The 24445-nt window shown below is 39.2% G+C and overlaps 1 protein-coding gene across 1 annotated transcript in view; it reads right to left on the bottom strand.

The window, feature by feature from the left end:
* SSU72 (SSU72 homolog, RNA polymerase II CTD phosphatase) overlaps positions 1–24445 on the bottom strand; it is a 29540-nt gene that overhangs the window by 993 nt on the left and 4102 nt on the right. Inside the window, exons 2-4 of the mRNA XM_072883676.1 lie at positions 20980–21123; positions 2621–2760; positions 680–798 (exon numbers count right to left, since the gene is read on the bottom strand). Of these exons, the coding sequence (XP_072739777.1) occupies positions 680–798; positions 2621–2760; positions 20980–21123 (403 nt within the window). The remainder of the gene's footprint in view (positions 1–679; positions 799–2620; positions 2761–20979; positions 21124–24445) is intronic.

The following is a 24445-nucleotide window of genomic DNA, read 5'->3' on the forward strand; positions in this document are numbered from 1 at the left end:
ACCAGAATAGATCACATAGGCTGGAGTAAAAAAACCAGCCTGTTGCCACACTGGAAGAGGTGAACTCACCAACCTGCCCAGTGTAAAAGGACACAGATCCTTCTCTGTTCTCTTGACAGTTACATGGACTGTTTTGAGTGCAGCTTATGTCAGTCTTACTTCAAGGGCGAGGGCCCCTGCATATGGATGACAGAAGGCACCAGTGTCTTCTTCCACATCATACACACAGCAGGGCGGTACTATGAAATACACCTACATCGGGTGTTTTTCAAGTCTATCGTGATCCAGAATGCAACTCTGATGTTTAAATCCCACATGTTACAACTGCTTTTGAAATGGATGGTTTTACCATAAACAGTGTTTTGAGGACGGGCTCAACGTGTGTAACGGTTATGCGCGGTGCTTTGCAATTCTGCTTTTCACGTAAGCTATCAGTGCAGTGGTTTTGAATGCACACGCAGAGAGTCCACTTTGGAAACCATGAAGTCAGTGACAACTCATCTGTTTGCACAACAGCTCCAAAAATAACCACAAGAATTTGGAAACGTACACCTCTTGACATGGATTTTAAACAACTTTTGCAATATGCAGCACCTTCAAGGAGCACTAAGCAAACCCCAGCCCCTGTGCAGTCAGCTGGGTCCAAGGTACCCACAGGCAAGGAGCCCTCTCTACTTACACACTGGCAGAGCTCACAGATAAGGAAAGCACCCAGGGTTGCCTCCTCATGGTTATCCTGAATGTCCACATTGATCACATGTACTGGCTGACATGTCTCCTGCTCTCTGGAATTTAAATCTAGTTGAAAACAAAACACACGTAACAGCAAAACTTTGGGTGGAATGGTATCATATTTTACACAGATTATTCATAAGATTTTTAGAAATACATAGACATTGTCCACCTCTGCCTTCTTCAACCTTGTTTTTAGAAAATTGTTCATGTCATACTGTCTTAAACAACAGTCCCTCTTATTTCAAAAATGAGAGATGGATTTTGGAAACAAAAGAATTCAGTTTTGTGGAAGGGTCATGACAGTTTATTTGCCATGGTCAAGAAAAGTTACTGCTCACGCTATTCTGACAGTCTTTAAAGACCAAGATCAAGATTCTCAAAAGTCAAGAATGAATTTGGGCTTCCTCACCTGGAGAGTTTTAATGGCCCATTTTTTAAAAAAGCACTGTACATCGAACAATCTGAAAATTAAACTGCAAGGTGAGCTCCTACAAGTTAAGCACCGATAGTCACATTAGAAAATTCTAGATTTAATGTGTTCTGCTTATTAACAATGGGGTGAAGGGGGGAAAATAAAACATCTTTTTCCTACTAATCCACCCATGTATTATTGTTATGCCTCTCTCACATCACCTTCCTATTACACACACTGTTTTTAAGCTACAATTTGTTCTCTCCAAACCCCATTCTGCAACTTCATTTTGGCAAACCTGCCGAGGCCTCCATTTTAAAGTCTCAGCTTTCACATCTAGAGCTATTTGGTGGCACTTCCTTTCATTGATCAATTATGAAGGGCATTACCATGAAGTCAGAGAGCTATAAAACTGGAAAATTAGCAAGTGGTTGCTCTTCACCTCCCTTCCTCAGGATACTCACCTAAAACATTAGAGTGAAAGCTGCTTTCTAAGTGAGACATGCTGAACTTGCCGAAGATCTATTCACGTACCAGGGCAGTTGCTCTCAGAACTTACCAATACATTTCAAACACTTCACTTAAAGATTCAGAACACTAATTGCTCGGCTTGCAGAAGCCCAAATGTATCGTGCTCTGTATTGCTTGTGACATGACCACTGAGGACTGACAAGGCAAAGCAACAGCCTTCTAAATCGTGTGTATGATGCTAATTCAGTTGGCTGGTCTTTCAATGTAAAGGAAAGACCTTAAACCTCACATAAGCCGGTATCCAGCATTTCCAGAGACAGGCAGGGTTCTCAGCCCAGGAGCTGCCTGAGTCACTGCTGAAACCCCATGACTTTCAGTGAGTTCACATCAAGCTTGCTACATCATGTTCCTGCAGAACCCAGTCCCCAACTGAGATTCTTCTGGCATATCTCACTTTGACTCATTTAAGGGCAAAGCCGTAGCATGTTTGCAGAGTGTTAACCATGCTCAAGAACAGTTTCTCCACCTGTACAGGAGGTATTTATTGTGGATAAACTGCTTGGTAGGTCCCAGGACGTCTTCTGCAGAGAAGGGAAGCTGCATAAGGAAGACAGCTTAGACTTTGTTCTTCCATTAACCCACGGTGAAAAAATGCTCATCACATACAACTTGCTAGTTTTCTAGATCCATGAGCATTTTCAAACCACACTTTTGAGTTTCTCCAAATGCTTGCTATTTCCTTATGTCAGCCCTTAAAATTGATATGCATACACATTCTGTGTAGCTGCCAACACCAGCATCTTTTAGAAATAAGTATTCAGCCATCACTTCTCTGGTACATAAAGTCTGCGTCAATAGACTGCGAGCTCCTGTCCCTGCTGGTGTTCCAGCAGCAGTAGTCAGAGGAGACAGAGACGTCTCCAGATTTGTGAAGGACTTCAGGGGGGAGAGGAAAAAAAAAGCACTCAAAGTTAACTTGGTATATCAGTTCAAGGTCCTTACCTTCTACTACTTGATCATAGACTCTTTCTTCACATGTTAGGATCAAGTCAAAAACATCTTTGCAGTTCTGGAATCTTTCTGGTCGTGGCTTGATTCTCTTATTTCTGTCCAACATGTGTAAAATTCCATTCTGTGTGTATCTGAAGTTGCTTGAGTTAAGTACCTTTACTTTAAGAAAAGTCATGTTTTTGAGCAAATGACCAGCACAAGTTAAATTATTACCGTATCTTTAAAATCAGATTCTTTCTGTTTGCAAATATAAAGAGCAGTGACCACTAAATAGATTCCTAAGGTGGCAGCACGATCCCCATCAGGGTAACTCATGCAGTTTCTGGGTGCAGAGGCCTGACACTGTCATTAGTACAATGGCAGAGACAGCTTTAGAAGGCCCTCAGAAGAGCCGAGTTCCTCAGAAGGACAACTTTTCTTGAGCAACTATTTTTATATCCATAACGCTCAGAACACACAGACTTAGCTGTTTGCGTGAGCAGAATGTCCTACATTCACTTAAGTCACTGCCCCTCACTCCAGGGGCCTCTATCTTGAAAGTCAATTATATGGTGTTTCTGGTGTCAACTGCACATCTGCACGAAGTCCTACTCAGGCCTCAGGTTTACGCAACTGAACTGACAAAGAAAATTAAATAAATCACAGAAGCATCACCCTTTAAAAATATCCAAGATACATACATGGGAATGAAGAAAAACATTGACTCTATGCCTGTCAGAACTCCAGTCACTGTGTGAAAGGAATCTGTTATGCTGCTTGGTAGCTATATTTATGCTGGTACTGTAACCTTGAGGCTCAAATTTACATCCTGTATCCCCCTTTCAGACAGGATTCACTCATCCCACTGTCTTCTCAGCCTTCTGGGACGTGCAGTTTCATTAGGAGCGCACGAGGGTTGACTGTCACATAAATATGCTCGCTTGACTAAAACCAAATGCCCTCTGAAGGCAAAGTTTTATGGGTCAATTAGGAATACCAGGAAAGGTTTGAATTAAGAAAGGCTGGAAACTGATAGATCTCTTCCTTGCTTTGAAGCAGCAGTATTTTTAGCCATCCAAGTATATATTTTTAAATTAAAATAGCAGTAAGGACAACAGTCTATAATTTAAGATAACAGAAGGATTCTGAGCAAAAAAATTTCCATCATTGGTAGCAAGTATGTAAGAGGTCGTCTTGGCTTATTTCCTTGTTGAAAAGGTCATATACATACCTAGCAGCTATCTTAATTCTTTTCAGAGAGCAGTCCTAATCTTTTGTAACAAAAGACCAGCAGCCTTCTGCCTACCTTTCTGCAGTTGCCCTCTGGTATCTCAAGTTCTACTGCCTTAGGTAGCCAGACCTACACCTGCTGATCTAGATGCTTCAAAGTGTTCTTGAACACTTTTCAAGCAAACGGCCTCCAAAGCTTTTCAGTGTTTCGTTTAAGCTATATTAAAAATTAAACCCATCTTTCTACCTATAAGAGTCTACTTTATATGGAAAATATATTCAGTTCTCTTCTGTGTCTGCATCATCTCACTTTAACTACTTGACTAAAGAAAATTTCAATTTTGAATCACAAACTGAACGATACGGGTTTTATCACAAATATATGTTGTCGATTCTCTCTCAGCCAACTGACTGCTACTGCATTTCCTTTCTTCAGGTCACCCCCAAGCCTTTTACCACTCTTCTTTCCCCAAAGATTTCTCCCTATATAACTAAAGAACTGTCCTTGATAGCCCAAAGCTATCTCACAAGCAGCTCTCGTACACCAGCACCCACTGCTTCCTCACAGCACCCCTGCAAACTCCTGTGGGTTTGTCATGCTTGGAAAAAAATCCACTTCAACGTAGCCATTTCAGACCTCTGGTTATTTGCAAAGCATGAAAATTACTGCAACAGCCTTTTTCAAAATACTTGTAAACATCTGGCTGCGTTGCTTTGTTCGGTGTGAAGGTGAGCCCTTTCTGTTCTCTACAGTCCTCGTTTCTACATCATGCAGCTCAAGGAAAAAAATCCACAACATCCCACACACTTTTTTGGGTTCTTTTTTTCCCTTTCTAGGATAAAATGTTGCTGGCATCTGTCCCCTAGCTTTCCTGACTGAGCTTGGAGACAGAATTACGCATATTCAAAAAACCCACACAGTCAAGCTTTCTGCTTCACACAGTCAAGCTTTCTGCTGCCAACTTACAGCTATTTTTTTTCCAAGGGTCCATCTGCCTATAAAAGGAGATTGAAATAAGCAGTTAAGATTCATGACACTTTCATATTTGGTTGTCTGAAATATTTTTCACCTGGAAAAAAACAGCATACCATCCTTTTAGCAAGCAGGGGGATGTGATCTGCATGATTGTTTCCAATGCATAATCATAACCCAGCTTCTTTCTCTTCATGAGCTCAGGCGAATGCAAAGGTATTATAACTTATTAATGGTTTCCACTATACTGCCAGATGTTGAATCATTTAAGTCAGACTTCGCTTTCCTTCCAACAGATTTCAACTCCATGCTCCCTGTCCTATGCATGTCTGCTCTTTCTTTTCAGCAGTCACTTCTTCAGATGGTACTCACAAAATTTTCACCTGGCTTTCAGTGCTGTTGTCTGGCCATAGCAGCCTTCTTAACACTACCATGCTCAGAAAGTCAACAAAACACGCAGACATTTACCTAAGAGGCCTTCACCTGCTGCAAACTATTGGTACAGTAAATCCATCACATGTTTACAGTGAGTCCAATTCAGATATCACCTTTATTGGAATAACTATGCTAAACAGATCCACAATATAATGAAATTTATGCATGACAACTCAGTAATGGAAAGACTTGATATAAAAAGGAGATGTTGCAATACAAGTTGAGTTTTTCCAACAGACACAGCATTGTTGCTCATTCTTATGGAGACAGCTATACCCAGCTATTTCTATTGTTACTGACTGTGCATTCTCTCAATTTACATAAGGATATCCCATAATAACGTATTGATGAAGATATATATGTATTTAAAAAAAAATAACAAGAGTTGTGTGTTTAGATGAAACCCCTAAAGCTTTTATAGCTTCTGCTACCCAAATTTACGATTCCTGTCGGACACCAGAAGTGCCTTTCATCATCCCCTCGATAGGTCTCTGCCCGACACCGACACACGTGGCTGAGCATCCTTCACCCCCTCATCAGTCGTTTGTTCACTGACAGGACCCAGAGAATACTTTTAGCTATGAGCACTAACCGAGAGATGCATATAGCCAAGACAGCAGAGTCCCTTCCCCCCTTCTCCAGCACAGCACAGCCAGCAGTGACTGTACTTAGCAGACCACACAGCGATCAGTCTGCTTTTGTTCAGAAATCTGGATCACGGACAAAGCCAAAACAAGCAGATTCTACCAACTGCCTGAACATCAGCAAGTAAGACTGATGCATTCTCTTCTCCCTCTCACATCCAGTGTTCGCTTTTGCAGATGTCCTTTCATGCGAGTGTTTGCTTTGAACTGGGCGCTTCAAAACCTCTGGCCAATATTATGTGACAAAAGGATGGACACAGGAAGTCATTCAGTGCAACAATAACAAAGAAAATACCAATGATCCACAATATCCTCTCTAAATGCCTTTCCCCCCCTCCCAGGCATTTTGAAAGTTCTAAAATACCAAAATGTTTCTGAGTTTGGTCACGTCCTCTCCAAAAGTCTCTACTGAAAGCAATTTCAATTAAAGATACTGTATAAAGTATTCTCCCCAAACACTAGTAATATTCAGAAGAAGTTTTACAGAACTGCAAGTCTATTTGCTGGTTTTGCCCATCTTCCACTGCTGCACTGAAGTAACTGTTTAATAGGTCCGCTTTGCAAAATATGAGTAAGTCTTGGTAATAACTGTGAACAGGAGCTTTTGTTAAAGTGAAACTGGCATATGGGAAAACATCCATAGAATAATGCAGATAATCCTGAGAAGCAGAAGTGTTTTCTTGTTCAATACAGTCTCATAATTGTCTTCACGCATTGATTATTAGAGTAATTCTTTGCTCTCACCTCCCCAAACCTGTCCTGTATGTCGTAAAACCTACAATGAGACTAAAATTTAAAATAAGTTTTCCCTACCCCAGAATACTATTTTTCAACGTCTATACACACCACTCCCACATTGAAAGATAACCATGACAATTCTACTGCTTTCACAAACGTCCCAACTCCCTGTTTTGCTGATAAGTGTTTCTTGTGCAGTTGAATAGAGTGGCAAAGATTTGGTGGTTACCAGACTATGAAATTCAATTGCTGTTTTTGTTAGGAAATTGGATCCTTACAAACCTGAAAGATATTTCTGGCTATAATTTTGTGAGAACTATTGTTGGAAATTCATTAAGAAAAAAAAACTTGGGGAAAAAAAAAGGCATGTAGCTTTTTCAACATCAGTCAGCCCCTTAACATTGTAGGATGATTATCTGTCTGAGGTCAGCCAGGTAAAACATGTTAAAAGCAGTGATAGGCAGACCTAGAACAACGATGACAACAAAAATTTCTCCTACGGATGCTACACGTTATTCCATTCAGGTACTATGAAAATTAATTGGAAAAAAAAGCCCCAAACGCTCAAGCACATGCTCTTGCATATTTACACTCTCTCCTAATTAGGTTTTCCAGGGTCTGGTCTGTATTTTTGTAACTGTTACAGTTGTATTGAATATGCTCATACAGTGATAAAAACCACTCATGGTGTAATTATTTTTTTTTTTAATGATTCAAATGTTAGCACTATCTCCCCATCTACACCTGTAAACAATACCCTCATTCCTCTGTTTAGCCATGTTCGAGAACAGCAGTTATTCCATTTCAGAAGCCAACTTTTTAGGAAACTAAAAAGATGGTCTTTAGAACAACTTGTAAATCTGTCTATGAAGAATTAAAGGGAGTCTGGGCATTCTCTTCTTCACACTAAACAGCAGCAGAAAAGTGACATAGAGTTTCTCTGCAGGGATAGTCAGTACCCTTTTTGTTTTTTTTTTTTTTTAAATAGCTCCTGGATAAAATATGGCATATTCCCTAAAGAACTACATATTGAGACTAATTTCCCCAATACATCAATATTAAAGGGGACTGCCGGCAGTCCCCTTTAATAAGGGATACTAAATAATCTGCATTAAAATAATAGCCAAATGCATCAGACTTGACTTTCCATTAAGAAGAATTCTGCCCCCCTCCCCTCCAATATGAAGCGCTATCTATGTGTCACACCCAGCCCAGCCTTAGACCTTCTATCACTTCCAGACATCAAGGGTTTATGTTGAATACACTTCTCAAGTGGAAGCGCAAGAGGACAGCAAGAAGAAAGCAAGCTCAGAAGACAAGATTACAATAAAGTACTGGCTGCAACTGAAGCATTATCATCACCAAACAAGCTAATAGAAAATTACGTAAGAAAACCAAGTTTTATTTGCATTAAATAAAAACAGATACTCTTGTTAGGGCACAAAGCATATTGCAAGATACAGGGTACAGAAAGCAACCAGTCTGCACAGAAATTATTATGGATTATGTTTAGAGAACCTGTACTTGAGGTTGACAAAAAGCAACAGATTAACAAAGAAAAAAACAGGAGGCTTTGATAAATCCCAAGATCAGACAGTTAAAGGTTGAAAGAGGTACACTGCACAACAGTAGACACATTCAAATCTGTCACAAGACCACTGCTGCTTTTCCCAGAGCAGCAGGAATAGAGAATAGCTATTAACTTAATTGGAATAAATCCAGTTAATGGTGAAGTTTATTTCCAGTAACTAGGATGACGGGGCCTCCACCTACCATCTCAGTTTTGAGATACAACAAGACTGCAAAAATTCTGAATGAGAAATTGAGGAAAACAGGATGGGCTGAAATCAGAGCTGGACATAGCCAGATGAGTTCTGTTTCCCACTGGATTACTGTTTTGCAGAGCTCAGTGTCCAACTGCAATCAGAATGCTCTATTCATTCAGCAGGGAGATTTCAACAGTAGTTCAACCTCAGAGCTTGATATTCAGGAATAGATAGACAGAAATGACCACCATCTTGGGCCATCTAAGTTGCATATTTATAAAGGAATGTGTATTTCAGAACTTGTAAAACACCACCTGGATACCAAGCACCATGTAAGAAATGCAAGCAACAAAACTAAACTTCATGCCTGCTTCTTTACACTAACATGTTCCAGCATATGATGCTGCGCTTTAAGACAAAGACTTCTTTGTTTTCATTTCTTACCACTATGCTTACAGAGCTGCATTTTAGTGGTGGCAATCACTGCACATAAACAATTTCCTTTCAGAAGTATTTTTTCATACCTTAAGAAGAAATTTAGATGAATTCAACCATGCAGGTCTGGAAGGCTGTATGTAAACATCTACCTCTAAGGTCATCAAGGTAGACAGCCTTCCTTGATAATCGGTGAAAAAGAATCTGGCGTATCTGTAGCCTAGCTGTTTTAATTCTTCCACCCTCCATGAAAACAACATCATCTAAAATATCCCTTTCTCCCCTCTTGGCATAAGAGCATCCAACCAGGTCCCATCAAGATGACTAGTCTGCAGATGACTAAACTTAGATAAATGTTGCCTTATACAATTTACATACACCAATATATTGACCTATTTAAGTTGATAGTATGATAAAAGAAAAGTGATCTCTTACTGATCGAGATATTCAGTTAAGTTTCATTTTAATTCCCAGGTGAAACTGAAAATGAAACCCACAAGTTATTTGAGCTGAAAGTTTTGGGGTATATAAATTAATTACATCTAAAATATACTATAGACCAATTTATTAAACATAATTGGGCAAACTACATCTGCTAAAATGTATACTTTTTAGGGGGGGGAAAAAAAAAAATCTTTAAAGTAGTGTCTGGCACCCAAAGCTTCTACATCTTCAAACAAATCTGACATGCTGGTTATTCATTTTGGTGCAGCTGTCACCACACTCAAATACTGCAATTCTTCTTTGTGAAAAAACAGCAGCAGAGCAGAATACTTCTCACACTAGTATGAATGGCATGTGCAGGTCTCTTTTCCATATCGCCTTAATTTATTTATTAGTATCTGTATTATAAACATAAGATACGTTGTGTTAAACCCTGCTGGGCAAAATGCCTAGGAACTAGACATTTCCTTAAAGGAAGGCGGGGGGGTGTCAGACTGCCCAACCTTCTTCCACCTTAAGAATCAGTTCCTTTTACAGGGAATAAAAGACTAAAAATGGGCATCAGCACTACAAATTCTACTTTCCAAGCAACGGTGCTTATGACTGCAAGAACTGCCTACATTCCCCATCCAGAGTGCAAATTGCCTTTCATTTGGAATTGAAATTGGTTTTGGTACAAAGCAGAGTTTGTTCACAAGTCTTTTGTGGCACTGTGTAGCTTATAGTCTTAACACTGAGAATATGACATCCCAAAATATCACAAAAGTACTAATTTGGATTAAATAACATTTCTGATAACATTTGTGCCTGCATTAACGACTTGCAAAGAACTGAAGTGTCACTTGTTTTTCATTGCTAAGGATAACTACATAGCATTTCTAAGCTACAAGCTGCACAGACAAAATCCAACTAAGCACGCTCACAGTAGTTGGCCCAAATACAACAACATGCTAGCCATGCTCATTTCCTCAAGTCTGGGCGAGCCCTAAAGCTGAGGGCTACATACCCACACATCCCTGAGAGAAGCCTGGAGATCAAGTGCCAGACAATGATTTGTTGGTGCTGAACAGCTGAACCTGTATTTGAGCATGAAACTGGACAGATACAAGCTGCCCAAGGGGAAGAGAGCAATGGCAAAGTCCACTGCCAAAGAGCTGGAGAAGGGGTATCACAGACATACCAGAAAGACAAAGATACCAGAGAACACAACAAGATGACTTCAAAGATACGGCATATTTGACTATGCCATCAAACAGCTGACTACGCACTTCATCCAAGTGTGTACTTCAAGAGGAGTTTGATTTTGATCGCTGGAATCTACAGTGTCTTGGACACTTGGCAAGATAGCTCAAGCTACTGATAAGTCTAGTACGTGACATGGACATGTAACGAAGGAAGAGAGAAATCATTATCAGGACCAGCAGGCAAGCAAGAGGGAATCACAAGAGGATTCATAAGTATCACACATTACTTTTGGATGCTCTTCTCAGGTTTAGAAGCAAGTGCCAGATTTCAGAAGATGAGCAGCAAATGTCGTAGGATCGGGTGGGGGGAAGTACTTTGAGGTAGCTGTGAGGAGAGAGGTCTGTGAGAAAAATATTAGTCATTCCATTTAATGTCTCAGAGAAACAGGGTCTGCAACAACTATTTTCAAATTGGTTTCTGTCGTTGTAACTGCTTTGTACTATAGAAATCAAAGGTAATTTTCAACTAAATAGCATTATAGCTGAATAGGGTAACTCAGATAAAGCAAAACACAAGTATTACAAAACTTAAATCAATTAAGCCATTTCATTTAACGCATTTGGGAAACCTGAGAACACATTCATAAAGACAGCAGGACTACTTTTAAACAGCAGCATGCAGAGCAAGAAACACGCTGGATGAGGTCTGCAGCAAACATTCCTTAGCGCAACTACAAACAGGATACTGAAGAACAGAGGAATGTGGTTAATCCACAGGCTGATTAACAACCAATTCTGCAAAGCTTACGTACACACAACTTGTGTGCCTTGGGTCACAATAAGCCCTTCTCACACTCGTCGGTAGCCTGTCTCTATTCTTGCGTTAAATTCTGAAGATACTGAAGACTTCCAAGTCTGTCACTGGGCAGCAACAAAGCTACACCACCTTTCCCCCTCACGCTCACTCCAACTTACTATCTCCTGAAAATATAGTACTGTAATCACTTTGGGGTTTTTTTCCTGAAATTATATCTATGCTATGCCAATTAGAGGTATATGGCAGCAACACAGTCCAAGTTTCTTTCACACATCCTTAAAACAGAGACTTCAGTAATTAATGCTACTTCTGATTTTAACACTACTTTCACTACCTTGTATCAAATCAGTCAAAAATAAGTATCCCATAAAGCAGCAGCATCATGGTTGGGAAAGTTAAGCATCTAAATGCATATTTCTGTTTATATCAGATTCCCTCTTTTGCTGACTTTCTCTGAGGCTTATTGCAGAATTTTTTGGAAAAGAGCTCTCCTGTATAGGAATTTCTCAGGGCCGATAGAGCTCTATCTGGGATATGAAGCCCTTCAGACACTTCTTGCATGCACACTAGCAGCACACATGAACAAGATCTTCCAACAAGAATTCCACACCAGCAACTATTCTCTACATTGAGTAGAGAATTTTATAAATACAGCTGGTCAGCCAACTTGTTTCTACTGAGATGGAAAGAAAGAAACTGGCACACACCTCTCCTGCCATTCCCGAGCTAGACTTCTAATTTGCACTGCTAAATACTTTTTTATAGGTTGCTCCATTGCTGAAACCATGCTATATTTACTCTAGTTGAATAAATCTGGCATCTGGATCCCCAAGCGCCAGAAAAATTACATTTGAAATCCACAGAAGGATATATGCTATCCTTCACAAAACACTGTGATCCCAGTAATTCTGCCCATGCTTGAAGCACATGCCTGCACACGCTCTTGTGTACTCCAAGAGCACAAGGAGTATGACCAGTGGAAAACGGTAACAATGGCCACGTTACTCAGATTTCTCTTACCTTTCACATTTTTCTGATCTTCCTTCTATCGAGATGTGGGTTATGGATCATGTTTCCAAATGCATCCAAAGTTTCCAAACAATCTTTCATTTCTATCTGTTAGAAGTTTTCAAAACGCTCCTCTACAAGTAGCTGAAAGATGTTTTATGCCATACTATGCGGACATGGGGCAAGCTACACAGAAATGAGTTTTCAAATGCTTCACGAAAGTGGGATGACATATAATCCATCTCAGATGTAGGTTATCAGAAAAATTTGGCACAGTTCACTCAATTTCTACAATTTGTAACCTTTGGCAGTATTGAGAAATTTTTAAGATCAGAGTCATTAAACAAAAATGATGAAGCATCAAACTTTCACTTGCTCTTCCATACCCAAAAGTGTTAAAAGGTTTGTCTTACATGAACATAACTTGATCACTCTAGAGTCAAAAGCATCAAAATTAGTTGCTAAAACTATGAAGATTTATTTCTTCCCAGTAAATTAAATCAGATTTCTTTCTTCACAGTAGTATTTTTCAAAACTATCTTCTATAACTTAAGCTGTTGGTTTTGCTGCAAGTTTCTAGATGCTTTAGTAAAGGTAGAAGCTATGATTCCACAAGATTCAATTAGACAGAGCTGCTTAATGTGGAGCTTTATTAAGAAGCAATGCTAGTAGCAAGAGAATGCTAACTTTGCCTAAATGGAAATAAATGTGATTTATACCCAAAAGCTCTACCATTTGGCAGATGTGACACTAATACTCCATACACAAAGTTTAAGCAGAAAACCCTGCAAGATAAAATACTCTGGCAAAAAAATCCGTATCTTTAGTTACAAATATAAAGGCAAAGAACAAGAAGGGGAAATGTGTATTTGCAAACTTTGTGTGGAAATGTGCCTTCAGTCCACCTGTCAAATGTTTTCACTACCTTTCTGCATATCCAAGAAAAATCACATAAACATCCCAGAAGTCAGGCACAGAGATTCTACTGTCTTGCAACTAATGCTAGTTGAAGAAATTACAGTCACTACCCTGAAGATGGAAATTGTTTTGGAATCAATATAAGGAAAAAATGGAGAAGCATCCCTTACGTTGGCACAGAAGAAGTTGTGTTAATCTGAGGTAACCTCTTCAAGGCAAGAAACAGTAGTCCACTGTCACTTGTCTCCCCTCATTCAAGTCCAGGATGAAATTGCCAAACTAGGACCAAACACAGCTATGCTCATTTTTATGCTGCAGACTACTTTTAAGTTTTATCAACTACAGATTACAATAGGACCGAGTGGGATTTAAGCCAAAACCCAAGAGCGGAAGCAGCAAAAGTTTTTACTTACCCTTATATAAAGTCTCTTACAAAGATGATAGTCTATAAACAAAGAAAGCCCATGCTAAGAAGTTAGGTATGCAAAGAGCAAACAATATTAATGTTTTGCTGCATTTACTGCTAACGCTACTTAGGAAAGCTTCCCATACTGTATCACGAGCAACAGAGCCAATGCATTATGATCTCCTTATGCAGCAAAACATATTTAAGCAATGCTAATTGTGCATGGTGCGTTCAGGAGGCCAGCAGATGGCAGGGACGTATTTTGGCTAGACATTCAAGTAGCCTTATTTTTAACATCCATTCAAATATGTGAAGGCTCAGATCCAAGTGTCACCTTTACTTCCACAAATGCCCTTTTAAAAAGACACTTAAAGATTCAAACGTACGTGTTCATTCACAGAGTTCATACGTTATGACTGAAACACAGTCAATGAAAGCACTCAAATTCTAAATGGATTTTACAATAGTTTTCAGCTTCAGACAGGATCCTTTAGTCAGAATTCTTTACAGCATCTGTTCAGGACTCACCTTGGTTAATGAAATAAACCTTCCAAAGACTACCTAGAAGACAGACAGGATGGCAGAGGATGTTTTATATGCTGAAAAACATTTAATATTAGACTGGAGTCTGTAGTTTCTTCCATGTCCCAGAAGTTCAAATACAGAGGAACTAATAGTTAAATAATATGTATGTTTTATAAATAATTTTAAATATTCCCTTTTTTATGTGAATGAAACCAAGATTAATGGCAGTCTGATCAGAAGCCAAACTAAACAGTACTGAAAACTGCTGCCTTTGAAAGGCCTGAGATTCTGTGAAGTGTTTTGGTCTTACGATCCTTCATGGAGAAAAAGGGATTGGAATTCAGCTTATGGCTGGAAGTGTACAGATTTGCAGAAATGTGCCTCTTAGAAGATTGTTCAAATCCAGTTTAAACAGTGCTTTGCATCCTCATCCCTTCCCTCTGTTTCTAGGAGTATTAAAGTACTTTGAAAGACACATTAGGAAAGAAAATGAGACTTTTGCTGCACTGCATTCAAAAGAAGTTTTGTCACTGACATGCAGCAGGCCACGATTTCAAGTAGTTTTAGCTTTTGCAAGGTCAGGCTTCAAAAAAATGAAGAAAACAACCAAAAAACCAAAACCCCAAACACACCTAAAATAAAACATTCCAAAGTGGTTTAGAGAGATACAGAAACTATCCCACTGACCACTGGAATGACAGCTCAGAACAGAAGCTGACAACTGTTTATCAGTTCAAAATCCATGAAGAAAACCAAATGAAAATGTAAGATAAATACATGTGCAAAGAGCTTACCTGAAATGGAATTTAATTAAGTTACTCCTCAAGATTGAGCTACATGGCCCCAAGAAGCAGGGTGCAGATGCTCTGCAGATCTCACTAGTCCTGCTGTGCACCCATGCAGTGGTAACCTTCCCCATTAAGCAACTCAAGGTTGCTTTGTACAGCCTCCAGTAAAGCGCTCCAATATAAATGCTCGATGCATTAGGGCAGTTCATTGATCCAGAAATGTCAGGAATTGCTACTCAAGTATTATGGGTCCTAAAGCTTTGTTACAGGTGGTAGAAGTTTCTGCAACAAACAAACGGTATTCAAAAGAAACTGGGGAAGTGGTTTAGAGCAAGATATTCCTGTCACTGCCAACTTTTCTTCCAACAGCTTTTCCCCATCCATGGCTGCACAGTCATCAGCTCAGGCCATGAATCGTCTGGGTATCAGCATCACATGCCACTTTTTGAAAGTGGGAAAACACAACTAAGCAGCAGGATGCGAGATATTATTTGATACTACACCCCTCTCAAGAAGATGAAAGCCTAAGCCCAATGGAAGGAAGGTCTTACAAAACCAAACAAGTTAAGAGATCTGAAGTGCAGAAAAAAGTCTGGTTTATGCTCTAGATGAACTATATCGGAAACTGAAATCCTTATATCTGTTTCCTTACTTACCAGGCTAAGAAAATGGAATAAACCCACTACTTACTAACTGGCTTCTCTGCATCAGTTTACTCCAACGTTAAGAAGATATATTAGAGCAAACTGATCAGTTCAAGAGCAAGAATTCTCAAGAATCTGACTATGTGAACCCAGGAATTCTAAACGACTAAGACCAAGGCTGTAACAAATAGATGCTACTATGCCCATAACATGCTACACCTAACTGGGAAAAGGTGGTAGATGCAATCCTGGACTAGCTGCATACTTACAGAATTTCAGTTTATTAGGTGTGTTATGACAATTATTTTTCAGTTTTAGTCCCTGATTTAAAAATATTAATCTCTTATTGACTCCACCCCTCAGACTGAATAGAGAATGACTTCTTACTGACCTGTAAGGCAGTCTGACCTTGGTCCAACACCCAATTCTATTTCTTGCCTTCAGCAGAACCCAGCAACACACTCACACTACAATGGATATGCAGTATTTCAGCAGTCTGCAATTCTGCGGCTGATGCCAAGTAACTTTCTACTACAGTTGAGAGACCTGCACAAGAAACCGATTCCTTTCTTCCAGTACTAGTGTTAAGGGAGAGCAGAGGAAACCTTCTGGAAGAGATGACTATTAATACTCAAATCGTACTGTCCCATGAAGCTATGCTTAACTCCAAGACAGGAAATGCAGTTTTTCCTGCAAGAAAAGCCTAACTGCAGTGATGTCTGACTAAGACTTAAGTACTAGAGGATCCTCCTTCTTCATCACCACCCTACAAAGACAGAAAAATTAATCCTCAGTATAGCCTCCTGCTTCTGGATGCCCCCTCTTCTCAGCTAGTCCCAATCCTCTTTGTGTTTATTCCTCTTCCTGGGCACAGGAGATGGTGTCTCAAGCGGGCCTGAAAAGTTCTGGGAAAGGCACAGAATCTTTCTCCTACACAGTTCTACAGTGAAGCCAATTTAGTTCAACAATATACTTCTGTAGGGAAACAAAGATTTCAGTTTTGTTCATCTAGACCCTGTGAAAATCTTGGGCATGCCAGAACTTGCTCCACATTTTTTTTTCCCCTTCAATTCTGGAACTGCTATACATAGTCCCTCAAGCCTACGCTTGCTCCAAAGCCAACACATTTTCCTCTACTGATGTTCTACCACAATGCATCTTACCAGTTAATAGAGCACATCTTCTCAGGCAGATGGAAGACTGGGGGATAAACCAGGGATAAGCGTCAGCTATGGGGAAACTGTGATGCTATGAATATTTACTGACAAAGCGGTCTGTATATGGTAGAAGAAACTGTTTCCACTTGTTCTGAATGTGAAGGGTACTATTAAAAAAAAACAAACAAAAAAACCCAAACCACCACCACACAACAGCAATAGCATAAAAAGTACCATATGGCCATCCATAAAAATGGGAGTTCAGAGAAAAAACCTAGATCACCTATATTATCACTACTTTTTTTTTTTGACACAAAAGAATCCTTATGTCTGAGTGAGATGTACCAAGCCAGTTTTTCTTCTTCATTTCTAAAGCATTTTCCTTTCTACCTGAAGCAGACCTTTAACTTCTTGAGGACATGTTCTGCCCGCCCTCCCCCCCCCCCCCCATCATCCTGTAACTACGAAGCTAAAGCTGGAATCCTATCTACAGTTAGAGAGCACGTCAAATTAAGAGAGGAGGTAAAAAAAGTAGGAAACAGAGCAGCAGGCCAAGCTTGCAGAGTAGAGGTAGGCTGCCTAAAAATCCTAGTAAAAAAACCTATCTATGGAAATCACTAGGTTTCTTCCATCTGAGGGTCACAGATACATCAGTGTTGAGAATGGGAAAGAAACAACTAATCATGGAGTTAGTTAATACTGATAAAGAACCCAGAAGCTACTGCTGCAGAATTTTGGTCAAATTTCCATTTGAATGGTCCCTGGGCATAAAAGCAACTGCTGTTGCAGATTTAAATTGGCATTTAGAAAATTTCATCCTTGCCTAGTTTTTGTTTTCACTTGAAGGCAGGGCTCACCAGTTTTCCTCTAGTTTTGTTTCATCTTTAAATGATGAAACAAAACACCATCATATGATTAGAACTAAGTCCTTAAACCCCTTTACACAGCTATAAGGGGCAAGTAATCGTAGTGGCCTATCTTCGAGAGGTCTGGTTACACATGCAAATACAACCAGGTAGCGTTTCTATACTACGTATGCATAGCCCCACAGAGGTACTGCAGACACCGGTCATGTCTCCTACAGATTAGTAGTAGAACCCTCAACTGTTCTCCTGGAAATAGTAGAGTAATATTTTAAAAAGCAACCAAAAGCCACATTCAGAATAGCCTTAAATGGTTTTGTCACAGTCCTCTATTAGGACTCAGGGAATTTAAATGCAATATTCTAAAAATGCAATGGTAGATGTGGATACTTCTTTTAACTATAAGGTTTAACTACCACATCTTAAAACGCTTTGAAGTACTTCCATTTTAGATATAACGTAACCACCTACTCAACTGAAGCTGTATGCCTGGCTCCATTAATCGCTTATTCCTGTGCTTCTGAAATTCAGCATATGCCTTCAAGGTATGTGAGCTTGTGCTCTGTATTTCACTAATTAACTGCAATGAAGTTCACTAATTAAGCGCAATGAAGGTGCTTTTAGTCTCTGCAGAGTGGGTTTTTGATAGTTATCCCTCCTTTCCACAAGTGAATAAGAGAGTTCCAATGGATCTTTTCATTCTAACACATTTTTAACCTTGCTCTGACTGATGTCCCGCACTGCAGATGCACATTTCTGTTTCAGACTACTGCTTTCTGAAACAGAGGTCATTTACTTGGCTGGCCAACAGAGAACGTTCTAAGTCCCTTACAGCCACAATTTCACTGAGTATCGAGTGTCCATAGTGCTTTGGACCTCTGCTGGCATACAGAACTGGAGGAAGGACATTGCTCCTAAGTGAGGCAGTACTGAATGCTGAGCATTCAAACTTCATGTGTCCCGTCACTGGAATATGGGAACAAGCAGATAGTTGTCACCAAGATACACTATTTCAAACCACATGGAAAGGCTACAGATGACAGTCATCTCCGCTTAGCTGATGAAAGCAAGGCTGGGGAACAGAACAAGCAGCTAAATCATATGAAGAACCACACCTTCTTTTGTTTTCCCATACCAATTACACTCAAAGCCCATCAGAAGAGCAGGCCCTCCCACTCTTCAGCAGGTAATGTTTGCATGCCCATCACCTCTATGAAGTAATGCTCACCCAAAAAACCTGAGAGCCCACATGACCCTGGTTCACAAAAAACTACTCCACAACTCTGACAAGAGTAGGTCTGGTTTTGGTTACTGCAAAAGCCTTTACCCTCAAAACCCATTTCTGGAAATTGAGTTGCTTTCTGCATTGAGTCTTCACTCTGAAAACCTTAACTTCTAATATCTGAGAATCAAAAATGAGAAGATGTAGAGGCAACTGTTCTTGCCCTATTTCCCTTGCAATGGCTATTGTTTAAACTTGCTTTCTTTTACCTTGAGGAAAGGTTCAACTGTAACACTGCAAAATACATTTGGGGAACACAGCAAGCATCTCCAGCATGGAGCAGAACCAAGATGGTAACTCCAAAGTATGCTGAATGGGGGGGGGGGGCTAGGTAGGCTTTCTGTTGGTTTTATCTTAAAGCAGTGCCATATTCAGTACAGCAGCAATAAAGAATGCAACAAGGTAATCACAAGTTCTTAGTGCTTGTTAAAATTATTTCTCAGTTCAACTAATTTTCTTTTGAAGCAATTATTTTTTAAGTAAGATATGGCATACCTCATTAAGATGGGTTTGCAAGATTTTCCTTTTCTCTATAGGCAGAGGGATACAAAAAACTCCGCAGCACATCACACGTGATCCATTAAGGCTATATCCTACATTTTAGATTTTTTTTTCCCCCCTCCTCAAAAAAAGGACCTCAAACTAGGTATTAGGAAACCAATACCCCCGCAAGGGATACCATTTGTGTGGAACACCATACAGAAAGGTATTCCAATGTTTAATCAGTTCTCACTGTGCTGTATAGCTTTAATCAAACAGCCCAGCCCTTCTTAAGAGAAGTCTTTCAATACTCAATGCAAAAGAAGCCGCCACTCTTGGGGTCTCAGGGAGCTCAAATTTATTATTTCTGGTCAGCAAATACAACAAAGAATTTGCTGAGTAGTAGTAAGCCATAGTATAACCTGTGCTACCAAACAACTGTAGAGCTATCTTTCAGTTACTGTGTTTGCTGACTCCTTGGGTAACAGCTTGAACTAGTTCCTACCATGTTCCAAGTTTTCTAGTCTCTGACAACCTGTTTAGTCTTACTCCAATTTTTTCAAAAAGATGCAAGAAAACTGGGCTGTTTGAGTATAATTAAGACATTTAAACCATGTTAAGATTCCTGCTGGATCTTCAGATGGCCATACCCAAGATTTTAGGAAAAAAACCTTATACCACTAAAAAGTGCAAAGACTGTTCTATTGAATTACCAGGACTCATTTCTGGGATACTTCACTCTAAAGGGTCCTCTATATTTTAAGTAGAAATTCAGCATACACTGAATCCCTTACTTGGGGTAAGTCTTCTCTTTCATATTTAACATTAAAAAAAAAATCAGATCCCTTGTTGAGAAAAGAATATGTAGAATGAGTGCCCCAATTTTATAGGTTTGTGAGTTTTCTTAAAAACGAATGAAGTCAGCTTTAAATATAGATGTTCTAAAACCATGACTAATGTCAAACTGCATGATTTTAAGTAGTGTGCATAACCTTGATCACCTCTGCTCTCCAGGATTAAATGTTATTGGGCTCTCCTAACATCCACTCCTTTACAGTTGGACTCGATGATCTTAAAGGTCTTTTCCAACCTGAATGATTCTATGATTTATAATATGCTATAGGATTTTTTTTTTCCAGTGCACAGATCAAATCAGGTATCAAGAAATTCTCAGTGAGAAGGGTGAGCTCTTTAATGAAAGGTATCCTCTCTCCCAGAGAAAGTATACTGTAAGCCTTACCTGTCAGTTTGTCTGAGCTAAATACAACATTAATGTCGAGGTGGTCACTCTTCGCATATCCATTATCAGGACAGTCTTTGCACTGAGAAAATATGATCCACAGTGCAGTGGAGGTAATGGACAATCTGTGATAGTATTAATGTGCTTTCATTCAAGAGCTAAACATGTTAACATACTACAAAAGAGCATTTGGAATGCGTGCATTGTAACTCAATAGCAATTTACAAGGGAGCATTAGAGGCCCATTGTAAAAAAACCTCCTATAAACCTAAAACATTTTAAGATCGCCAGTCAAGCAACTATATATTCCTAATGCATAATGCCAAATAACGAATTACACCTTTCAAGGATGAACCATATTGGATTTTTTAAAACGGCCATGCCACAGGGATACAGTTCTTTGTCTTTCCTAAGCAGATCATTGTACATCTGATCATATGTTGTTTTGAAATCATAAACATTCGGCTTGTCCGGTGCTGGTCCTGGCAGTTTCACATGAGTCCCTGTTCCAAAGGATCGGACACTGAATCCTCGTTTGCTGAAAGACAGAGAGAAAAGGGGGGGGAGGGGGGGGAAAGGCAATTAGATTGGACTTTAAACACCAAAGTGCTGAAGAACACAAACTGAATTTTAAGAACACCTCTTAGCAATCAGCCAAATTACAACCAAACAGTTGGGAAACTCTTATCAACTAAATCGCCAAGCATACCCAATGTGCATATCTCCTCGCAGTTACAATCGAGACTCACAAACCATTTCTAGAGAAGTGCCTATATTTTATATGAAATTTTCTTAGAATTATGGTATGTAATGTTTTGGATATTTCTTTTATGCTTTCAGGCATAAGATTTGCAACAAGCATGAGTTATATATTCACACTTGGACAATACAGTATAGGCAAAGATGTTTTTGTCTTGATATAAGAAAGTAAGTAACAATACCAACTTATCAATATTTATGTATTCTGCCAAAGTTGCTGGGCTAACTACATTATTCCCCTCACTACATCACCAAAACTACCTCTAGTGTAATTTAATTAGCCTAGCACAAATATTTGTGTGCCTGGCACTTTTCTCAAGTGAACTGAAAAACATACTGTGTAATTACCTTTACAGAAGTGGGGCACATATTATGCTGGCTGGCACCTAAAACTCTTGGGTAAGCCAGGGATAGCTTCATTCCATCCTCATGAACAACTACTTGTTTAATAATTATAATAATATAAAAAAAAAAAAAGAGGCAGGAACCTGCTTGTCTTTAGGGTTAATGCCAAAATGTTCTTTCTGATTAACCTAAATACACCTACTTGAACCTCAACAAATCTTTCAGTAATATTAAGAACATTACAGTATATTTGTTGAATAACAGGACTGAAAAAAGATTGTTTTCTGGTGGTCTAATGGACAAAGTTACACAGTAAAATACTGTCACTATTGTCCAGAATGCTGAAACATTTGGCTTTATAATGACAATCTAACTTCTCAAACAGGTCAAGACCACAGCTTAATCTCTTTTTTTTTTTTTAAGGACCCACACTTTCAACTTCAATGATTTATCAGAGACTGAACAGAGACAACAGTGTTAAAACAAAAACAATAAGCAAGCAAACAACCCACTGTCCCCCTTCTGCCTCCCCAAATAAAAGAAGTTGTAGAGCCATCTTCTGAGAAGAGCAAACAGGAGACTGGGAACCAGTGCTAGAGTCCCAAGTATGTATTTTCAGCAACAGACAAGTCACATCTTGACTCCTTGGTCTTCACATACAAGATAGCAAGGAAATTCAGTAGAAGACACACCAATTCAAATTGCATGTTTGCCTTCAAATGGTGTCTTTGAAGTGATCCAAAAAGGTTCTACGCAGAGACTGTGATCATGCTTTGCCCCAAGCTCAAACATTGCTATGCAAGTATCAATAGTGTATCCTTTAATTTGTCCTATTGGAACATAGCCCCTCCTTTCTCTTTTCTTGCTTCACTACACTTTTTCTTCCAGCAACTATTTATAGGTTCCTATTTCTGTAAACAGACAGGATACATGATGATTTTTTCTTCTTTCTGCAGGACTAATGACTGAAAACGGATAGAAGTGGAAAAAAGTGCAACTCTTTCCCCCTCCCAGCCCTCCATCACATTAACAGTGACTCATAACTGCACCACTTACATTTAGTTTATTTTCCCTGCAATACTTCCAGACCCGAGTTTTTATTCTACTGCTTCTACTGGACGTGAGGAGAGCCATAGCACATATAGAAGAAATTGCGGTGCTAAAAAATTAATGTTTCAAGTTTATCTTTTTTCTAGGTGTCTCACCCTTCTTCTTTCCTTTCTGTATCTACCACCTGAAGGTATTTTTGCTAAGAATTTTAATACCAACTAACTGAGAAATAGTGGACTTTGGCACCTTGCACTTTCTGCCTTCTGTCCTTCTCTCCCACATTACTGCAAAGCAGTAAAGTTACAATGGAAAAATATTTTCTTCTATGTTTTCCTCCTAACTTTTAATGTTTCCTTTAATATTATTCTTCGAAATACATCTGCTTGGGTCACACACATTAAGAAGCCCATGTCCAACTGACAGAAATGTCCTTGTGGTTTGCATGATCTCATATAAAGCAAAATAGAAATCTTCATTTGAAGTTCCACACATCAAAAATTTGTGCCTCTAATGCACATGACCCATTGAAAATGACTTCCTTGAATAGCCAGAATATGCATCTCTCACATGGAACTTCATGCTTTGACACTAGCAGTTGCTAGGGTACAGCTTTTACACTACCTATGCACCAGGTGTACTATTATGAAATATTCTGAAAATGTTTCAACACATTTCTTGCAACAATTGGGAGGCAGGGGAGAGGGAAGAATGCCTGCACAGAACCATTATTCAACAGAGCCTGCTTTTATTAAGCAGCTGGACAGATCTAGTTTAGTGAGTCATCAAGTATCTGTTGTAATGTGGAACAGCCTTTTAACAATGAACATTTTCTACAAGACAATGTATAACTAGGCCAAGAACAAATACTAGAAAAACTACCCAGAAGATGGAAAATAATTAGCTTCAACTTTACCATAAACAGTAAAGGGTAAGATATACTAATATACTATTTCTGATTTCTGAAATGTGATTTCTGATTTCAGATCTGAAACTGATTTCTGAAAATGTGAAACTTTAACAGACCTGTAAGTGTCATGAAATTTCAGGAAGCTGTTTCTATTAATACAATTAAGACCAATATACATAAACTATCAATATACTAAGTACAAATATAAGCCAGTATACAGATCTCATTTCCAGCAAGTATGCTCACCTCGGTTTAAGTCAAAAGCTCATTACAATGAGATCACATGCACTAATCATGTGCCCATGAGTTTATACACTTTTAACTGAAGAACCTGAAAACAGTCATTGCCATTTCCCTCCAAACAATCTCAGAGCTCATTGCAAATACTACTCCTCACCTGGGACACAATTGCTGCTGGAAGCCGAGATCAGCATGGGACTACACTAACAAAGCACTAACACGACAGAGTTGTTATCACTCAGTTTCAGGTCCCAAGAGGAGAAATAATATTAATCCATGCAGATTGAAACATGAACTTTTATCTACACCTTTCTTCCATTTCATTGTTATTTTGGGATCTCACACATGCTTATTACATTAAGGTATTTTTCAGCTTACTGTAAGGTCATTACAGTACAGCTTCCCTTCTTACTATGGCCAGTAAGAAGTATTACCAAACATTAAAGCAAATACAATAAATCCTGCAGTACTACTGCAGCTGGTAGTGGTAAAGATTGTCAGGGGACAAATCACTAATTTTAATACATCCCCTTCCACAACATGTAGCAGGAAAATAACT

This window comes from Ciconia boyciana, chromosome 19, assembly GCF_034638445.1.
Source record: "Ciconia boyciana chromosome 19, ASM3463844v1, whole genome shotgun sequence".
NCBI classification, from domain to species: Eukaryota; Metazoa; Chordata; class Aves; order Ciconiiformes; family Ciconiidae; genus Ciconia; species Ciconia boyciana.